Here is a 20,165-nt window from a genome sequence, read left to right as displayed (position 1 = left end):
GAATGGAAAAGGCTGGATTATAAAACAGAAATGAGAAGAGGAGGGTCGGATTGTGTTTGTGCATATGAATGTGCTTCTTTCACTCTTTCTCCCTCTCCGGGTGTCTGCGGCGTGGGTGTAAACGCTCTCTTCTGTTGTGCAGAGGTGACCTGCATTAGTTCATGACTGTCCCCTCTGCCACTGGAGTGTTCACTTCAGCTGAGTGACCCTCTCTCCACTCTCTCCATCCATTTCTCTGTGCCCAACACTTTGCCTCTTTGTGTGGCCATGCATGCACCGACACTCTCCAGCGCTAAGTGTAGTGCTACTGTTCATGTCACACCTCTTTGACGGCAGATGTATGCCACTTTACAGGACATTTTTCACGCAATAGAGTCGCCCTAACACCCAGCAAAGAATTTAGGTGTTAATATTAACATAGGCTAGGTGGCTGTGAGCGTGTCAGTGTGTAATCTGCCTGAACACCACAGTAAATGCACCTGCAAAGAGTACAAATAGAGTCACTGAGCTCACAGGTAAAAGCAAGTTACAAACACATGCACACACACGATTTCACACAAAAAATTCCCACAGTGCCTGGTAGCGTTCTCAGCAGCGGTCAGGTCATGTTTTGTCTTTTGTCCACTCATCCACCCATCTCCACCCATTTTTTATATGCTCCAGATGCTCCCACCCACAGACAGTCAGTCAAGGACAAACCCGCTAACAAACCATCATTACAAACAACCACAGCGAGAGAGTGATACGCCAAGACAGAGAGGAAGCAGGAGGAGCGACGAAGGAGGGGGATTAACACGATTCCAGAAATAAGCATGCACATGTCAAAGGGAGTTATCAAAAATTCTCTGGCGGTTAAGCTGAATGAAAGCGCAGCTGCAACAAACAGTATTTAAGCCAGGTTAGATGACAGAGCAACGCCTGCTATGAATCAATGAACAGGCAGCAACAGGCACAGGTAGGAGGACGCTTCACAAAAACTGACTCTCTTACTTGATTACAAGACGTTTTCAAAAGGTAGCACTGGTAAGTTTCCCAGCTGGGGGATGGTTCAGGGTAACTACACCTTAAAGGCATAGTTCATAATTTTGAGAAAACAGGTTTATTAACTTTCTCGCCATGAGCTTCTCACCTCTGACTTACACACACCTTTCGCACCTTCGTCTGCGGATGCGAATATTGGTTTGTCGGTTTCAAAAAGTGGCATAAATTGTCAGAAAGGTCAGAAAAAGGTGTGGAGGTAGGCCACACCTCAAAAGCCATTAGATGGTCTAACAAGATGTTCTCCTGGAGTATACTGCTGACTTCAGATGAGAAGATTGACACCACTCCCTAAATCTGCCTACCAGCACATCTAAAACTCACAAATGAGCACACTTTATGTTGCTAGTTTAAGACAGAAATGTTAAAAATGACCATTTGTGATTTCTGGAGGGTTATGTGCCGCAGCATGTTTTAATTAAACAAATGAAATACAACATGTTAATTAGTTTGTTACAGAGCCAGGCCAGCTGTTTCCCCCTGTTTCCAGCATTTATGTTAAACTGTTATAACATTTCCTAGCTTCAGCTTTATATCATAGACTGTATAATAGAAGTAAATGTAGCTTCCGGGTCTGAAAAGTGAAGCCAATGCGTAAGTGCAGAATGGTCTCAATCACTAGTTTTAGGTCTTCTTTAATGCTGCACAGTGTTTGTTTTGTAAATTATAGTCAAGATTAGAGTAAAATAGACAATAAAGCAGGGTATGCTTTAGGGCAGGACTACTTTGTGACTAATCAATAAGAGGCTGTCTTTGTGGAATCAACGCCACTTCTCGCTCTAAAAAACTAAGACGGCGACGTCCACAAAACCAAGATGGCGACACCCTTAAAACTGAACTCAAGGCTTCAAAATGGAGGCCCACAAACCGACAGGGTGACATCACGGTGGCTACAGTCACCTAGTCATCTAACTCTCTACAATAATGCTAATAAGTGTATTTCCCAAAATAGTCAAAATGCTCTTTTAACCTGTTCAGGTGTTCCTATACTTCACACTCCTCTTCTTGGATCAGAGGACACTTGATTTCAGAACAGTTTAGACACATTCTTTGGTATGTTAGGCCAAGAAAGGCTTGGATTTGTGGATCATGACGGAATTTAATGAGACCCAATAAACGCTGTGTTGGCCAAAAATCTTGTGGAAAAATGGTGCTAGAGCAGAGACGTTTGTCCCTCTCCCTACTTAAATATTCATTGGAGCAAAGTTAGTTCTCCCTCCAAAGGGATCTAGACTGACCGTCAAAGAGAGAACCTGCTAAGAACATATTTTCATCACCTTCTCCACCCTCACCAGCCAATAGGAAGATGGAATTTAAAGCTGAGAAGAGATCAATTTACGGTTATCTCATTGTGCCAATTTCTGAATTGTGAAGCCTTTGACAATCAAACACTCACCCTGTTCATTCGACGCCAACTTGCAAACTGCCAAGTGCAGCGTTAATGTGAAATTCAAAACGGCAAACTACATTCCTCTGTGTCACAGCAGTCCATACCATGCATTCATCTTTCAGTTACATTTTGGCTCTAACTCATTCCCTGTCTGCACAGGCGTATTATCTGCGACTCTATCTGCCACGACATTGACTGAGTCAAAGCAGAGAGTCTTGGCTCGCAGCCGCCTGAAGGCTTCAACCTTTCACAACAGAAATGGCAGATATGTGATTCATTTGAGGGTAAATGGCCTAATGTCATTACAGAGCTTTAAGCAGCTACGGAAAATTATGATGCTTTTGAGAATTATGTGCAAAAACAGTGCTAAAAATAACACCGGTCACAGTTAAGTGTTTTAGTGTCAATGATGGGGATGCTGCATCCTCCACTTCCCACCAGCTATGTGATTTCTCTCTTTCTGCAGGGACGAGAGAACAGGAAGCTTTTCAGGGCTGTTAGTGGCATCCGTCCTGCTGCACTCCCACTGTGACAAGCATGCCATTTATTTTGTTATCACACTTTCTCTAATATATCATGTCCTGAAAAGGCGGATTATTACACCCAGGATCGGGACAGTAATCGGCCTAATTAATACCCAGTTGAAGCCAGAAGCGAGTGACGACAAGAAAAGACGCCCCAGGTGACCTTAAAGTGAGAATGTCACCATGGTTCAAAGTTTGTACAGCCTGGTGCGTTTCTTTCTATATACAGATCACTAGTGGTGAAAGATGAATTCAGATCCTTTCTTTAATGTTAAGTTCCAGTATCACAGTGTAAAAATAATCCGTCACAAGTGGCAAAAGAATGTACTTAGTGCTATAAAGTAAAGATGTGCACACCAATGGTCCAGAGACTGATGTATTATTATAAATACATTTATTAGATCCTTAATTAGAGCCAAATATCAGCCTGGCCAATTGTTTAGCCAACATTAGCTTATTGCAGATATAGTGTTATTTGTATATATGACAGCCAATAACTAACAAGAAATTACAGTAAAGAAATGCCAAATTAGGTTTGAGATATTTCAGTTTTACCATTAATAGTGACCAGAGAGCCCTGATTTTGCAACCGTAAAATGTCCAGTTCAGTATGCATCTCAATTGTAACATTGGCACAGAGTGCATTAGTTTTGCTAAAGCAATGTAACTTTTTAAATGAGTAACGTGTAAACAGTGACTGATTTGTCAACAAGTACATTGTCCAGAATTGAGATCCACTGGTTCAAACAGTACATTGTTTTGTTAAGATCATCATATGTCATTTTTGTAAAAACGTATTCTGAAAAGTAAGTATAGCTGTCAGATAAATGTCCTTGAGTAACAACAGGCCGTGCTAAAAAGTGGTGGAGTGCAAGAAGACAGTGTTGTAAAAGGGAATTAACTCCATGTAAAGCACCTCCAAACTGTATTTAAATACAGTACTGGAGTATCTGGTTACTTTCCACCCCTGCAGATTTTCACCTGCTCAGATTTTTACACAGAAGTTCTTCACATTTTAATCAGTTTTGTTACTGGTAAACATTTTAGTCTGCAGTTCGTGCAGCCTGTGGCCTTTTGCTCAAAATCATATTAGATTACGTTTTCATGGTATGACATAAGTTTCACTAATGACACAAGGTTAATTTCTAGATATGCAGAGCTCAGTGAGCATCACTGCAGCTCCACTCATCCATGATGGGAAAAGCTGGAGGGGCATCAGGTGTGCCTCCTGCACAGGCTGCCATTCAGTGTGGTGCGTTAATCCAATGTGAACACGCAATCCTCCACACAGATCCAACAATCCTACAAGAGGCCAGCCATGTGGCTTCACGTCAATACCTCACATCAACAATGCAAGTGGACATGTGAGAGTGGTAAATTAAATGTCCTGTCTTTCACACACTCTGTAGTTTGTCTGCATGCAAAGAGGCGGGAAAGTAGCTTTCATATTCTCAGCTGTAAGCCATTAAGGCTAAAAGTCATGCTTCTTTAGGGTTTGTAGTGTGAAAACAGACAATGAATAGGGTTGTTGGTGGGTACACAGATATGCTTCAAAAGCAGTCGAGAGACAATAAACACTAGAAAGGCAGACAGTAAACATATTAGTTAGCCAGTCCAGACAGACACATCATCTATTGCAATCAAAGTGGAGGCAGATGCCAAATCCTCCCTTCGTGACATAACTTGATGTTTCAATTTATGTGGATTTATATGGACGTCCACACTATTGGGTTAATACTGTATTACGAAGAGCTCCATTTCAATTACACAAACAGAGTCAGTAGGGCAGTAACACTGTGCAGCCTCTCTCCCTCTCTGTCATTCTGTCTCATCTTAGTCCAGGCCATCTGTCACAAACGCAGCTCAAATAATGTGGCATGAGGGTGACATATAAGTTACCTCTGTTAAAGACTATTACTGACACACACCTCGCAGTAAACTAAAGCCAAAGGCAGATGAGCGTGAACAGGTGCAGCTTTTTCCAACGTGCAGCCAGATCCTTTGAAAGTAATTGCGTGCTGACTGCTGAAGCCCTCTCAAGTGTTGGGGACAGGATGTAGGAGCTGGAGCTATGTATAGGCAGACATGCATGCACGTATGAGAGCACGCATGTGTACAGATGTACACAAACACATAAAGGCAGCGTGAGTCATGAAATCATCATCAAGTTTCTCAAGTCAGCCCACTCTGATGTGACAGAACGCTTCACAGATTACAACGAGAGAGTCTCATTTAATGATCATCGCTCTCAAGACAGTCTCTCTATTACTGTCTCACTCAGTTACTCGGGCACTTTGTAAGACATCTAATATTTCAGTCTATAGAGAGAAAGTCTGGAGAGTTAAGAGCAGAGCAGAGGAGACGTTCACTGAGGAGACTTTGGAGACAAGGAGCACTGATAACAGTTCTGGAGGGGGGCAGGGGTCTCTGGCTGTCACATCTATGAGATCATGAGTGACACAAGGGCTGTGGGGGGGCTCGCCAAATACATAGGCAAAGAGAAAAGGGTTATGCAACTTATTATTCATTTGTCTCCTGCCTTATTTCCATATTCTTTTGTTGCTTGAGCTTGATAGGCCCCGGCACACACCTGGCACTTCCATACTAACAAAGTCCAATCTGATGCGCCTCCACGGTGGCACACACAAGCATCTGCATGCATGTACACACGCACAGACCCACTCAGACACAATACAGAGCACACACAACTAGCGCAGACAGGGCTGTGTGAGCAGCGGGAAAGGTGGTAATTATTCAGGGGGTTCCATGCTGGAGGTGGAGCCCCAAAAAATTGAAAATGAATCAGACTTTCTTGAGGTGCAGCGGCCTTACGTGTTACAGTTTTACACACTGTCAAAGTGACCGGCATTCCCAGAGAGAGCCACGTTCTTAGAGAGCTATCACAGAAGGACACCAAGTGTCCATCCTTCACTTGTGGACTTGTTATGAGCGCATGATGGGAGCGCTGTGCAAACTCTCCATCCCGCTCTACCCATAAGCACACACACATGTAATCAAAGGTTTAATGTGAACAAATTCAAGTAAAAGTTTAGTTCTTACCTTCCTCTGCTGAATTGGGCTGGAAAAACAAACAGAGAGACAGAAAGACACTCCACATCTCCACTACAGAATGACACTGACAGAGAGAGAGGGAGGGAGAGAGCATGAAAGAGGGAGATAGAGTGAGCGTGTGTGAGAGAGCGAGAGAGAGAGGGAGAGGGGGGAGAGAGAGGGGGTGGAGTCTGCTTGCTCCTTTTATCTGAGAGTGAGAGAGAGAGAGAGAGAGAGGATGGGGGTGGATGGATGAATGGATGAGGGAAGGAGAAAAATATTTACTGAGCGACGCATACAATAAGTACACCGCCAACCGCGGAAGTAAACACAACACTGTTGTCACAGAGACGGGGGGAAGAGAAAGAGCTCAGAAAGAGTGAGTCTTTATTTGAGAAAAACAAAGACAGATAGAAAAAGCAGGGAAGAGTCAAAAAGAGAGAGTGACAGAGTCAGAAGGAGGTGGAAAAATTAATAAACAAGTTTGTCTGGTCTCTAAAACAACTGTCTAGACTTGCCTGAGGATGTCAGTATCAGCTCTCCTCCAGTGCTTAATACAAATTTTTGCAAGGGCCGCCTGGCAGACTGTGCCTCAAACTGTGGCATCCCTCATATGTCTGGACACTGTGCTAACTTGCATTTTTCAAGCTGTGGCATGTGAGGGTGCCCAACTTCCTTTTTTCCTTTTTTTTCCCCCCTCCTTTATTTTTCTCGATGTGTCTCACTTCTACCTTTTATGGAATGAATATAACTTAGACCCATTTCTTGGATGCTCTCCATCCTTCATGTGGCTTGTGCTCCCTCTTCTTCCTAACACCCCCTCCCTCCTCCCTCCTCTCTCCCCTCTCCCCTCTCCCCTCTGTCTGTCAGACACACTCCTCGCCTCACAGGATTGCTCATCCAGACAGCATCTAGACACGCACTCGTTCGCACACACACGCAAACACAGGAATAGGCCCGTGCGCGCCACTGGCTGGTCAGGCAGCGGTACTGCAGCTTGTTGATGGGCTTTCATGCCCCAGTTCACTGCGATGAGTGAGACTCCAGTAGACTCTTGCAGGGAGACGTTGCCTATTGGCTTGACACAGTTAGATGGCCCCATTCCCAGCGAGCCGGGGGCCCTGTGCTCAAGGCTCTTTGCTCCTAGAGGCTGAAGTACAGCAGGTTAAGTGAAGAGGGAAATGGATCACAGTCCTCCAGTCATTAAGGAGGGACTTTGAACGTATTAATCCATTTTCAGCTTGTTCAGCAAGACCTTGTTCTCTGTGTTTCATCAAAATTTGTATGTTTTTTTTTTTTAGAGCTGAAACAAATAGTTGATTAATCAAGAGTCACTTTTGATATTCGATTAATTGTATAGTTATATTTGCAAACAAAACTGTCCCTGGTTCTTCTCCAGTGTGAATATTTTCAGCTTCTCCTGGTCTTGTAGTTGCCTGAATATCTTTGGGATGTGGACTGTTTGTTGGTCAAAACTAAATATGGGAGCTTGGGATTTGCATTAGTTGCTATTTGCTGACAGGGGGAGTAAAAGAGGGCACGTGAGGCAAAAAATACTGTAAGAGGTGAAATGCAAATGAGGTCGCTACTTTAAAACTATTGTTCGGTAGAGTCATTTCTTAAGTCAAATCTGAGCACAAAGACGTGATACACATGTTTTTAGATGTAACCTACAGTTTCACATCGTGAATAAACGTTTCATTAATCTGCTTAAGAATCATAGAAAATAAGACCCACCTCATCACCTCATCACCTCATCACCTCATCACGGGCCTGAGAATCATCAAGTTTTCGTCAGTATCAAAGTCTGAAAGTCTGTTGACAGTCGTGGGTACAATGAACTTCAAATGGTGCCAATTTGGTGCCAAAATGTAAACAAACATATGCAAAGAAACAAATATCAAGTTGTGGCCAACAACAAACTAAAATCCATCCAACATGGGTGACAGCATTACATTTCCTGTTTACATCTCCCAAAGAATTATGGGAAAACATCGATCAGATCGACATTCAGAGTGGCTCTTCTCGCCACGCCCCCTTTTTGCCCCCACGAGTTAATTGTTCCCATAAACAATATTGTCCAAGTTCATCCAGGTTAGATAACATCATCAACAGTTAATTGAGCTGGTAAATGTGGGACTTTGTTGAAAAAATAGAACAAGGCTGGTTTGTATGTTCAGTAATTGGCAAACTATTGCTTAAACCTGCCCTAAAACTACCTCCTATTCTCAGGTTGTTTGTTTGATATTTGTGTGATGCATGACTGATCTCACATCTAACCGTGCTCACAATAAAAAGTGCTTGGTGCCAAATAAAGATGTCTTGCTAAGTATAATAGTTTTTGGATTACAGCACTGAATGCAAAGTTTAGCTGAAGACTCATTTCTTGTCTTTGTCAAAGCTGCATGTCAGTGTACATGATGCGTGGAATGGGAACTCTAGGTTAATGTTTGATAAGCATTGCTTATTGTCAGAGTTAAACATCACAGACATAGAACTTGAAACGCTATTGCCTTTTTTTGCTTTGGAGTGCAGCGAAAATAGTATGACTCCATATCAGTACCAGAAATAATTACTACACAGGCCGTATAGAATACAAATTCTATTTTTGGAAGATTTTAGAGCATCTTAACTTTTGTGTTAAAGTTTTTGTAGAAACCTTCCGTGCAATGGGATGCTGTGCTGTGTGAAATCAATACCAGAACAGCGGACAGAATTGGGACACAGTACAGCAGAAGGTGGCGACGATGCACCTGAAGTTCAGTACAGACCTCAGACAAAAAGCTGGAGGTAGACATTTTATTATCAGGTCTTTCATTTTTCATAGCACTAGTGAGGTGAATGTTACACCAGAGCAGTGATCGTCTGTTGCACCTGCTGAATGTTTTAACTTTTTGGAAGAGTAACTTAAAAAAGCAAACTAAGACTAAAGTAGACTAAAAAGTAACTTTAAGTAGTAGCTAAAATGGTCAAAGAGAGAGTTCCTTACTTTCTGCCAAACAGAGTGCTTCCTTCCTTCCTTCCTCAAAGGTATGCTACGGTCATAATTCTGCATTTTCAAGTATTTACCAAAAACAAAAGGGCTTTTATTTTACGAGAAATCACAGGAAGTCCTCTCTCCCATCAGCGCTGCTTCACAGCGGAGCGTTCAGGCCCAGTGAGAACCAACAGCTACACCACTGTGGTTCAAACAAAACACTGGAGAACTACGTAAGATACGATAACTAACCACGCTGCTGCGCCCTGAATATCTGTGTGGTTGGTTTTCAGTCACTGAGCTTAAAGAGGTTTTTACCTTCAGGGCTTTCTGCAAGAAAAGACATCAGTGTTCTACCATAATGTAATGATGGTAAATGGTCTGTATTTGTATAGCTCCTTTCTAGTTATTTCAACTACTCAAAGCGCTTTACATGACATCCTCATCCACCCATTATTCATACAGGAGGAATGTAATTTGGAGGAGACTATTCTTTCATACTCATTCACACACTGAAGCCATGCTTCAGGAGCAGGTTGGGGTTCAGTGTCTTGCCCAAGGACACTTCGACATGTGGACCCATAGGAGCAGGGGATCGAACCCCCGACCTTCTGATTGAGGGACGACCCACTCTACCACTGACCCACAGCTGCCGAATGATCGATTAAAAAGAACAGTACTAAGATAAATATTGGAGTAACATTATATATATATATATATATATATATATATATATATAATATATATTTTTTTTCATGTTCTACTCTCAGTGTTTTTAACATAATTAGTTTGGTCCTGCAATAGACCAAATTCTAAATAAATTCACTGAGAGAATTATTGATAAAAATAAGGTAAAATCAATCGTAGTTCACTTAGAATTTGAGCTCCCCTGAAAGCAAGATCAGCTGCAAAACAGCAGTAAAGACCTGTAATTTTAGAGGCAGTGTTAGACATTTTCAGAGGAATTCCTTTTTGGGCTAAATATTCTGCTTTGTCTCTTTGTGTGTTCTGGTTTGGCTTTTGAAGCTGTGTGACCCAAGAGGAAATCTGACCTCATAACCCCTCCTCACGCATGCACTCCTACAAATGTCAACACAATCATGAATATATCTTCTTAAACCCAACTGTTCAGCAGCAGCAGCCGCAGCAGCCGCAGCCGCAGAGAAGAAATGAACTCTGGTTTTCGACTCATGGCTTTATTTCTGTGTTTCAAAGTGTTGGTTAGCTCTACGGTGTGAAACTGCACAGCTAAATAAGGTTTTTACTGTGCTGCAGAGAAGGAAATGGTGACGCCACAGTGCAGAAGTAGGTACCAGACAACATACCAGACAAACCCTTCACACTCGCGGTTACATTAAACATTCATGACAAGAAACTTGTGTTGACTCACAGCGTTACAGACAGAATGAAAGACTGTTCGTGCTCATAATTCAAGTCACACATTCCCTTAAAAGATGGACAACTTTATTTCCTTTTTAGTTACTCCAAGCAAGTGCTCTCATATTATTACAGCAGGAGAACAGAAGGCTTTAAAATAGAAAAACAACAAAGGTCACCTCTCATCACATCCAGAGGAAAATGCAACTGTACAAACACTGACACAACATTTATAAGCTCATACACTGTGCTGTAACAGTTGATCATGACACAGGAATTCTACAATATAAACACGATTTCAGACAATTAGAAACAAATACATGATGATAAGACATTTTTGTGTGTTAACCATTGAAATAAATAGAATTAACCCTTTCATGCATGAATCATGATAACCTCAGTCAGGAAGTGTTTTTATTCATCTTTAGGCATGAAAAACAAGATTTGAACTTTTTTTTTTTACTTGCAATGGCTTGGCACTGGGTAGCAGTGTATGAGATGATGCAGTAGCATCCACTGTAGTGGCTGATGTGCAACTATGCCATCAAAACTCATGCATATACAAGAAAACAGCTTTTGAATAGCTTCACACTGTAGTCACCTCTATGCATGAAAGGATTAATTTAGTGTTTTTATTCAACATCGCCATCCCACACGGCTGATATCTTGTTTTTACTGAGATATGTGCTGTAGACTTGAATGTGTTGTACTACATCCCTCACAAGACTGTTTAACACTGACTATTTCAAAGGTTGCAAGATGTTTCATTTTTATGATAATTCAGAAGTTACTGCCTCGTACTGACATCAAATTACTTTCAAGTACAGTGATGGATAAATACATTTATTTAGGCCATAACGGTTAAAAGTACACAGTATAACACAAGCAGCCACCTGAGTTTTTGTATCCAACTGCGTACTATGAATGACAGCAGTTTTTCTGCCACTCTGGCTGAAATCAGAGGTTAGGTTGTGTTTTTAAGAGCAGGAAGCCAATAAGGAGACTTTTGTCACGGCTTGGCAGTGTTACACTACATCTCATTCTCATATGAAACAATATACTTGATAAATACAGTATTAATTTACAGTACTGTCCTTATTGTTACGTATTTATCAACATAAACGCTGCTGACTTCAAACAAACTCAGGGCACGAGCTACAGTATGAGAAGAAATATTTCTTATCTTCTACATGTTTATACATATTTGTTTTAGATCTGCAGCACGCCCTCCATGTTTAGTCTGTCTACACAAGGCAGCATGGCTCCCTCCCCCTAGCAGCAAAGCACATCAGGCAGGCAAGACAGGATACAAAGTCAGTCTTTTTTTGGGTCAAACTACCAAGCTCCAAAACCGGCTTTTCAAGCTTGACCTCAATACGCAAAACCCCCCCAAATCCTGCAACCTTTTAACACTGGGGGTAGCTGAAGACCTGGGACTTAACATTGAGCATATGTTGATCCTCTTATATGGCAATATGCATGGGGCTGGCACTGGGAATGCCAACATATATTAAGTACTGGTAATTCAGTTAAGTTTGGCCCGTGTTTATAGCAGAATTACAGGGACGTCTGTCGATTATTTGAGAGATCTTTAAAATAAACTAATTTCATAAAGGCACTTATATTAAAAAAAACAATCTTATTTCTGCATTAACACACTGAGTTGGCTTTTTCTAAACACACCCACTGCTCTTTCATCATTTGTGAATTATGAAATATAACTCCTTACAATATGCTCTTGAAATACGTTGGTTATCTAAGTCTTCCTCTTTCTCTCGGAGGATCTTCATGGCCTCTCTGGGGGTAGATCCACCATGGAAACCTTTTCTGTGGGCGACACGGGTGGAGTCTCTTTGCTCTCTGTCATTCCGATGGCCGCATCAGGACCTGGGGATTGGGGAGATTTCCTTGCACTAGCAGCGAATCCCTGAGCAATGTCGTCAAAGGTCCTTCCTTTGGTCTCAGGCACTCGCAGGAATGTGAAGATGAAGAACAGGATGAGGAGGATCATGAATATAATGAAGACGTAAGGACCACAAAGTTCCTGAGAGAGGAATAGAGAGATGTATGTAACTCCTTGACAAACCCATATCATTTGTACATGTGAAGATTTTAGTGATTAAATGAGTCCATACCTCCAGTTTAGGGAAGCCCAGCCCCACAAGGAAGTTGGCGGTCCAGTTGGAGAGGCCAGAGATGGCCATGGCAGCAGGTCGGGGCCCCTGGGAGAAGAGCTCAGCCACGATAAACCAAGGAATGGGACCTGGACCCATCTCAAAACTGGCAACAAAGCCAAACACAGCTAGTATGGCCAGATAGCTTAGAGACGGGGTGGTCTTCTGCTCGGAGAGAATGAGGAGAAGATGTGATGAGAGAGCAAAGGGGACGAAAAGCTCACAGGACCTGAGGAATCGTGCAACCATCACTCACCACCAAAGACAGGGAGATCGTCATGAGGAGGGCGGAAATGGCCATTCCAGCAAGACCAATCAGATGCAGCGTTCTTCGCCCCACCCGTTCAACCAGGAAGAGCTGCAGTCAAAGCAAGAAAAAGATCGATTAACGATCCAATAAATATAAAACATGCTTTATGCTGAGACATCAAGAGTGGAGTGAGACACTTACAGAGACAACAGTAAATACAGTGTTGACAGCTCCAGCTCCTATGGTGGCATAGATGGGTTGAGTGACACCAGCTGTGTCAAATATGCCTGTAGAGTAGTAAAAGACCTGAGAGGGAGAAAGAGAGTTTTATTTACTTTATTATTATTTAGGTAATTGTTTTTGGTTTTTTAGATGCATGGCATACAAGCAAAACAAGCTGAAAGATCCTAAAATAATATTAAAATATTACAGCTTGGACTTTTTGGAATAATTACACAGCAGAAACGTACAGAAGCTACATTGTGTGTAACTCTACAGCTACTGTGCTAGTGAGTGATATGGGTCATAAGTGTTAATGTGTCTGTCAGAGCTCAATCGATGCTACAGCCTTTAGCCGTAGGCTGAAGGACATTGTCAGGTCAGACGTAGCAAATGCTAACACATTTAGTCAGCCTTGTTACATGACCTCATTAACACATACCTGTTAAATACCACTGTGTTTGTCTCTTTCCATACACCCCAGAGGCCAAAATTATTCCACTCAATCTAACACTGCCTGGAGCCAAGAAGCATCTCTTTGTCATGTGCTTGTCAGAAACACTTGTATCATTTCGGTGGGCGCTTCCTTAAAGATTTATGATTGAAAGGACTAGTTTAAAGATTGCCTTCTCACTTTATGTGGGCTGACACCTGATAATCATATCCATAACGCTGTACTCCATTATTATTATTATCATAGAATATGATGTTTACTCACAGCGTTGATGCCAGACAGCTGCTGAGAGAGCTGGAGGATGATGGCGATAATGATCGGTTGACGGTAGTTTGGGGAGCGGAAGAGCTCAAGGATGGTCACTTTCTTTTCCATGGCCATCCTCATCCCTTCTTCCTTCATTTCCTGAATATCATCACTCACATCTTCACAGCCACGCAGACGCACCAATGCTGCAGAGAGAAGAAGGAATTGATGAACAGACAGGAAGTAAGTACATAATCTATTTAAATATAATATAAAGAAAGGCTGGAAGGGTCTTGGAACATAATGTTACAGTATGTGGTGACATTTTTATAAATCACAGGGCCATCTCATCTACAGGACATGCTTGCATCCACAGATCAGTAAAAATTCACAAGTAATTCTAGATTCAGTGTCATTAAAATCTGATGTTGCCATCTTTTGTCTTAAAACTGACCTTTTGTTGCCTCCTCCTCCTGATTGAGGACAATGAGCAGGTAGCGAGGGCTTTCGGGGCAGAAGGGCAGTAGGATGCTCTGCAGTATGGCAGGCAGGATGGTCAGAGCCAGCAGCACGGGCCACAGAGCTTCTGAGCCAAGGAGAGACTCCAGACCGAAGATCTAAAATACACAGGCAACAGGGGATGAAGTACTTATGTGGGAATCATTTGTGTTCATTTTTTTTTTCTACGCACAGTTCCTCTTCAGTACACTGTACCCACTGAGAATAAATATGGTATTCTGTAAAAATAATTTCACTAAAATGATGTTTGGTATACTTGGTATCTATTGGTCACATGACTGATCAATGGACTTTATATTAGAAAACCACAAACAGCCTCAGGCATCCCTCTAATGAGGGCAAGAAATCAGTGTGGTGATGTGAATAAACAAGGAGAGCTGCGAAATCCACAGCTTTTGCACAACTTAATACATTAAGCATTGATAATGTAATCACAGTCGTATAATCGCCATATCACAGCATCATACCTGCGCCACCAGGATGCCAATAACTACACCCAGCTGGTGCAGCGTGCCGAAGGCTCCTCGGACAGCAGTGGGAGAGACCTCACCAACGTACATGGGTGTCAGTCCCGTGCACAGACCGCAGAACACTCCGATGATCAACCGGCCAAAAATGATCATCTCAAAAGATCGACTCAGAGCCGACAGTCCCATCAGACCCCCACCAATTAGAGCGAGGACATTAGATATCAGCATGGACTTACGCCTGGGGATGACAGACAAGAAGGATATAGTGAGTGACGGTACAGAGAGAAACAATTGAATATAAAAGAAAACTATGAAAAGCTGAAATGTCATTGAAAAATAGTGAGAAATTTATCACAATCCAAAGCTCAATGGTGAAAACTTCATAGGTCTTGTTTTGTCAAAGCACAAAACCTTTAATTTGCGATCAGCAAATCCTCACATTTGAGAAGCTAAAACTTGCAAAAGTTTGCCACTTTTTACTTGATACATGACAGAGATGATTAATTCATATTTTCAAAGTTGATTCATATTTTCCTGTCAATTGACTAATTGACTGTCAGCTCGCATTAAACCATTACGTTTAAGTGTTAATGCTTGATGTTCTCACCTGCCAAATCTGTTAACTATGGCTCCAACAGAGAAAGACCCTATCATGCCTCCCACACTGAAGATAGCCACAGAAAAACTCCACACCATAGTATTGGTTCCTGGGGTGAAAGGCTGCCCGTATCGCTCCATCGACACATTCTGGAAAAACCTGCGTAGTTTCTGTCAAACCACAGAAACAGGTGGGGAGAAGTGGTGTCATTTAACAAAGAGTTTATGATCAAAACAATCCGAACAGATCTTACAGACTTGACAGAGTTTGTGAATGATGTGTATTTGGGAGTTTTTGACACATCCACAAGAGGGCAGTATAGCTTTTTTGGTACTGCCACCATGCAAAGCTGCACTCACAAATGAGACCAAAAAACATGATGTCTAGCACCCCAGCTCTAATTTTGGCCCACTTGCAAAACCACAAATACAGAGCAATGGCACATAAATGTCAATGTGATTCACAAAATGGCAATTGAAAGGTGGTATTACAATATTAATACAAGAAAAATTAGAGAAGACATTGTATTTCATCTATTATTAAGCCAGGAGTTATGCCCATTCCCTTAATGGTCGTCCCAGCTGTCATTAAACATTAAAACACTAAATGTCCATCCAGCTGTATGGCAAGTTGGATACACACACACACACACACACACACACACACACACACACCTGCTCTGGTGCATTGATGACGCCGGTGTTGTAGCCAAACTGTAGCGAGCCGATGACTGCTGTTGAAACGCAGAAGAGAAGGTGAAGTGTCACCTTCTTCTTTGGCTGTACAGAAAAAGAAAAAGAAAAAGACAGTGACTGGATGGAGTTCGTGTGCAATCATTTGTTCTGTTTGTGTGGTGGACATGTCCTGTTCTTGGCCCTACAAAGCTCTTCTTGTTTGTAGTGACACTGGTAACTACACACAATGCGCCTTTCTACATCAGGCCTCCCTCCCTGTTGTCAGCTTTCTGCAGGCTCGCAGCACTGCTGTGATGTGTTAGGTGTTACAACACTGCACAGGCTCCACGATTTGTAACTGAGGTATTTCTCAGCTAAGTCGCTAAAGACACCCTGAGAGACTAAGACTGAATCCTATTGTGAGTGTTTTTCCTGCTGGTCTCAGAATTAAAGTGGGTTTAGTTCGTAATAACAAGCCAACACACCTGACAGTAATCCTTTACATGACAAGGCCTGCTGCAGTGAAATTTGCAATATGTAAAAGTGTCCAACCAAGCAGAACTGAACAGAGTAATTGGTTTAAATGAAGTTGAACTGCTGAGTCTACTGTGTAGGGGCGTTATGCCAAAATTGGAAATCCCCAATCAAAGTCACTTTGATTTACCAGCTAAATCACTGACTACATCTCTTTTCCATTTATTGTAATACATCAACTCTCTAAGAACTTTGAAGGTTATTATTTGCACCCAGAGTCTAATGGTCAAGGTCTAAATTAGCTCATTAATTAAAGGAAAGCCATTTTAATCCTCCAGTTTAATCCATCTAGTCTCAAAATCTGCTTGTTTCAACACTAAGTCCACTATGAAACATTCATGATGGTAATTAATACGTTGTTTTGCACAATTTGTAATCTTACTCAAGTCAAGAACAGACGTGTCTAGCAACAAACATGTACATGGCACACTGATCTTTGTTTTACCCTACATGATTTGTTATCTGCACAGATAAAATAACAAATTCCTCAAATGTCATGAAACAGAACGTTCCTTGGGAACAAACTGCCTCAATATGCACAGCATTTTGAAATCAAAGAGCAGTTCACAGAGGTTCCCTCTCCCGAAACAAACTGTTCTTTCATTTGATCAGCCACCTCCTTTTTCTGCAGTAATTAGATTGATGAGAGAACTTCAGATTCCTTACTTCCTTAATATATGTGTTTTAAGTACATGGTTCTTATCAGTTGCCCATTTAATTAAACCACCACACGGATCAGAATGAAGCAACTCACACATGCTGGACTCATAACGGAAAACATTTCACCACAGTTAGATAATCAGTTGTAATCAAGTCACTGTGTTTCTCCGGGGGACATCATGGCCTTGTCTCATATTGACAACTAAAACATGCTGAACGCACTGGTATCACAGTCATGTGAACTCTATGTGATGGACATATCTCGGTGTGAGCTGCACACAGGAAGCGCAGCATACATGATAAAGTGGCAGCGAAAGAGAAATACAAAGTTCTACAAATAAAACAAATGTTCAATAAAGATGAAGTGAGAAAAAATAAATGGAATGGAATGGAAAGGAAAAATAAGTGATATAGTCAGAATATAATCACATGAACATGTTAAATATGTACTTTTTTTAAAAAGGGAAATTGTTACAAGAAGTTGTTACACTCAAACTTTCTTTCACTCTCACTACAAGATCACCTCAGATAATCGGGAGTGAGATAATAACGGGAGGGCTAAAACACACAAGGTTAGTCTGGAGTATAGCATACCTGGATGATACTACAGGAGATTATTTAAATTGGGCGTACCTATATGTCTGTATTCCGAGGAAATAGACTTGCATCTGCAGCAACATGCTGGTGTTGAGTAAGATTAGACTGTTGAATAAACTAGTTATTCACCCACTTGGTATGACAGCATCTGTGATTAGGGAGTGGCCGACCATGTGGTCGCACAGATTAAGGTGAAATTCTTCTCTTTACCACTGTTTCCAAGATCAGGAATGAACTATCTAAGCTTTACTCTCTTTATGCGGTAATTACTTCTGTTTGGTTCATTTTTCCTCTAATGTTAAATAATTACACAGAAAAATGACCAAATCACAGCAAACCAGATGCAGCTACTATATTTCAACAGTTCATTATCTCTCCCGATATTCAGAGGGATGAATCTGGATCGACACGTCTCTTTTCTTCAAAACTCAACTTCCACTTTTGCATCATCTTGCAATCTTTGTCTCTTTTTCAGTATCTTTCTTTCTATCTTTCTTGCTCCATGTGTTTTGACTACATTGCACTGACCCTTTCTCTTCTCACTTTATCGTAAATTTGACTTTTGCTCACATTTTGCTCTTCACTGCACTACATCCAAAAGGATAAATATTATAAATATAAAAATTATGTAAAAACGTAATGGTTGAGTTTGTTTTGTGCAAACATTTTGCACAAATGTTTCTGGAGTACATGCTAATATTCACTGTTACATCAACACAGATGATATGAAAATCTTAAGTAACACTCGTGAAAATGAAGAAACTGCATGCAGGTTGTTTCAAAAGACAAACCACAGGGAGGGTTTGTGAAAGCACATGATAGATAGCAGGCACATTTACTTTAGTCACTTCAGATATTCGTTATAATCTCAAAGACTTGGTGTATTCAAATGTATAACAATCGTAACAGTAACTCTCCTGTGTCGCGTGTTATCACTGGAAGCATGCCCTACTGGTTATCAGTCCTTTCCCAGATCTGTCTCTGGCATATTACTACTCCCTCAGTCCACCTTCCTACGCAGTATGAAAAATAAAAGACACACTCAAGTTGAAACTTGCCACCCAACAGTCCTGTCTCCTACTCCCTCTCTCTTAGTCACGTCCTGAAGTGCTCGACTCTCACCCCCAGTCCTTGCTCTTGCCAGAAAGGAAAATTACAGAATTGCCATCCTGGGACTCGTAAATACCTCACTGTTATTCATTAAGTAGTTTTGAGCCAAAACCACGTAATGAATATAACAAACAATGGTTGACACTCTTCCTCAGGACATGAACATGTTTGTATCTGACAAGATTACAGTAATGGGCAGAAACTGTACAGCAGTAGCAAGTGTGCAGGGTTTGAGGAAATACCAGCGACTCTTGCAGCAATAGAGGAAACTCTTAAATTTACCTTATCGTCCTCCATCCGCTCCATCTTTGTTGCTTGATAGAAGATATTCAGAAGAAAACTACACAGACACCTCGGCTCACGAACTGCAGCCTCTTTGACTGATCTGTTCCTCCTTATGAACACACACTACACCTCTGTGCAGACAGTCAGAAGGAAAACCTGAAGATAAACAAACAGAAGAGCAATATGATAAACTTTCAGAGTAAATGTTTAAAGAATTTTTAGCACCAGAAAATGAATTCTGTTGGTTATGAGAGAAACCATATTGTAGTTCATACCAGGACTACTAAGGACTTTAGACTGCAGACCTGATGGAGTCAGATAGTGTGGAGCACTGTGCAGCAGCTCACGCACTTTTCTGCACTCAATGAATTCAACAGGAGTCAGTGCAAAAACTGACAGCAAACCCCTCCCTCTGCTTGGCATGCACCCTCCTCTTCTGCTCTCTCTAATTGTGAAATCAAAAGAGAAAAGTGATGTAACTCCTTCTTTTCAAATGTGATTATTGTCGCTTTACTTATTTTTATCAATACAAAAAAAAAATGCACAGACTACAATAACCCGCATTGTGCGATGGAGCTGATGATCAACTGATGAAAATGTTTTATTACGCGCAATAAGGCGGCAATAACAACACAGACGCGTCATTCGGCACCTGAAAGAAACATTTTTTGACAGTGACAGCCCGCATGAATCAATCGGCATGACAAATAAAAATAAATGTTTGTTTACCGTTATGTGAGATGTGTGCCAGCTTTTCTGTATCCAGTGATCCAGTCTTGTCCAGACCTGTTTGTTATGGCAAATGGTCAGTTGTCCCTCCTGTGTGTGTGTGTGTGTGTGTTCTTAAAGTAAGTTGTACAAGTTTAGCGGCACGTTTCAGCGCCTTGACTCCTCTCTTACTCATACTCCCTGGGACGCTCCCCCGTGCGTAAAAGGCGCAGGCGGAACTTCCCATTTCTGTGGCAGTGGCGCAGATGCGTTTCCGCTCAGCTGAAGAAAGGGGACGTGCTCGGGCAAC

General features: G+C 41.7%; 2 protein-coding genes across 2 annotated transcripts in view; both read right to left on the bottom strand.

Annotated features, from left to right (window-relative positions):
- The window catches only part of ephb6 (eph receptor B6), a 33,969-nt gene extending 27,887 nt beyond the window's left edge, over positions 1–6,082 (bottom strand). The window contains exon 1 of the mRNA XM_070834601.1: positions 6,013–6,082. Within this exon, the coding sequence (XP_070690702.1) occupies positions 6,013–6,070 (58 nt within the window). The 5' untranslated portion in view covers positions 6,071–6,082. The remainder of the gene's footprint in view (positions 1–6,012) is intronic.
- Positions 6,083–10,427: 4,345 nt separating this feature from the next.
- On the bottom strand, positions 10,428–19,947 carry slc2a3b (solute carrier family 2 member 3b). The gene is made up of 11 exons (XM_070834968.1): positions 19,877–19,947; positions 19,145–19,303; positions 15,962–16,066; positions 15,297–15,457; positions 14,687–14,927; positions 14,155–14,317; positions 13,719–13,906; positions 12,983–13,087; positions 12,788–12,889; positions 12,493–12,696; positions 10,428–12,401 (listed from the first exon to the last, which is right to left on the bottom strand). The coding sequence occupies exons 2-11, from the start codon at positions 19,166–19,168 to the stop codon at positions 12,144–12,146; spliced, it is 1,551 nt and encodes a 516-aa protein (XP_070691069.1). The 5' UTR covers positions 19,169–19,303; positions 19,877–19,947; the 3' UTR covers positions 10,428–12,143.
- Positions 19,948–20,165: the final 218 nt, after the last annotated feature.

Source organism: Pempheris klunzingeri, chromosome 8 (assembly GCF_042242105.1).
Source record: "Pempheris klunzingeri isolate RE-2024b chromosome 8, fPemKlu1.hap1, whole genome shotgun sequence".
In the NCBI taxonomy this organism is placed as follows: Eukaryota; Metazoa; Chordata; class Actinopteri; order Acropomatiformes; family Pempheridae; genus Pempheris; species Pempheris klunzingeri.
The sequence above is the reverse complement of the archived record's forward strand: the minus strand, read 5'-3'. Positions and strand labels throughout refer to the sequence as shown.

Coding starts and splice junctions, on each gene's coding strand:
- slc2a3b (XM_070834968.1), bottom strand. CDS start 19,168: ATGGAGCGGATGGAGGACGATAAG. Junction 16,067..19,144: donor AGCGGATGGAGGACGATAAG/GTAAATTTAAGA, acceptor TTTTCTGTACAG/CCAAAGAAGAAGGTGACACT. Junction 13,088..13,718: donor AGCTGTCTGGCATCAACGCT/GTGAGTAAACAT, acceptor TCTCCCTCTCAG/GTCTTTTACTACTCTACAGG.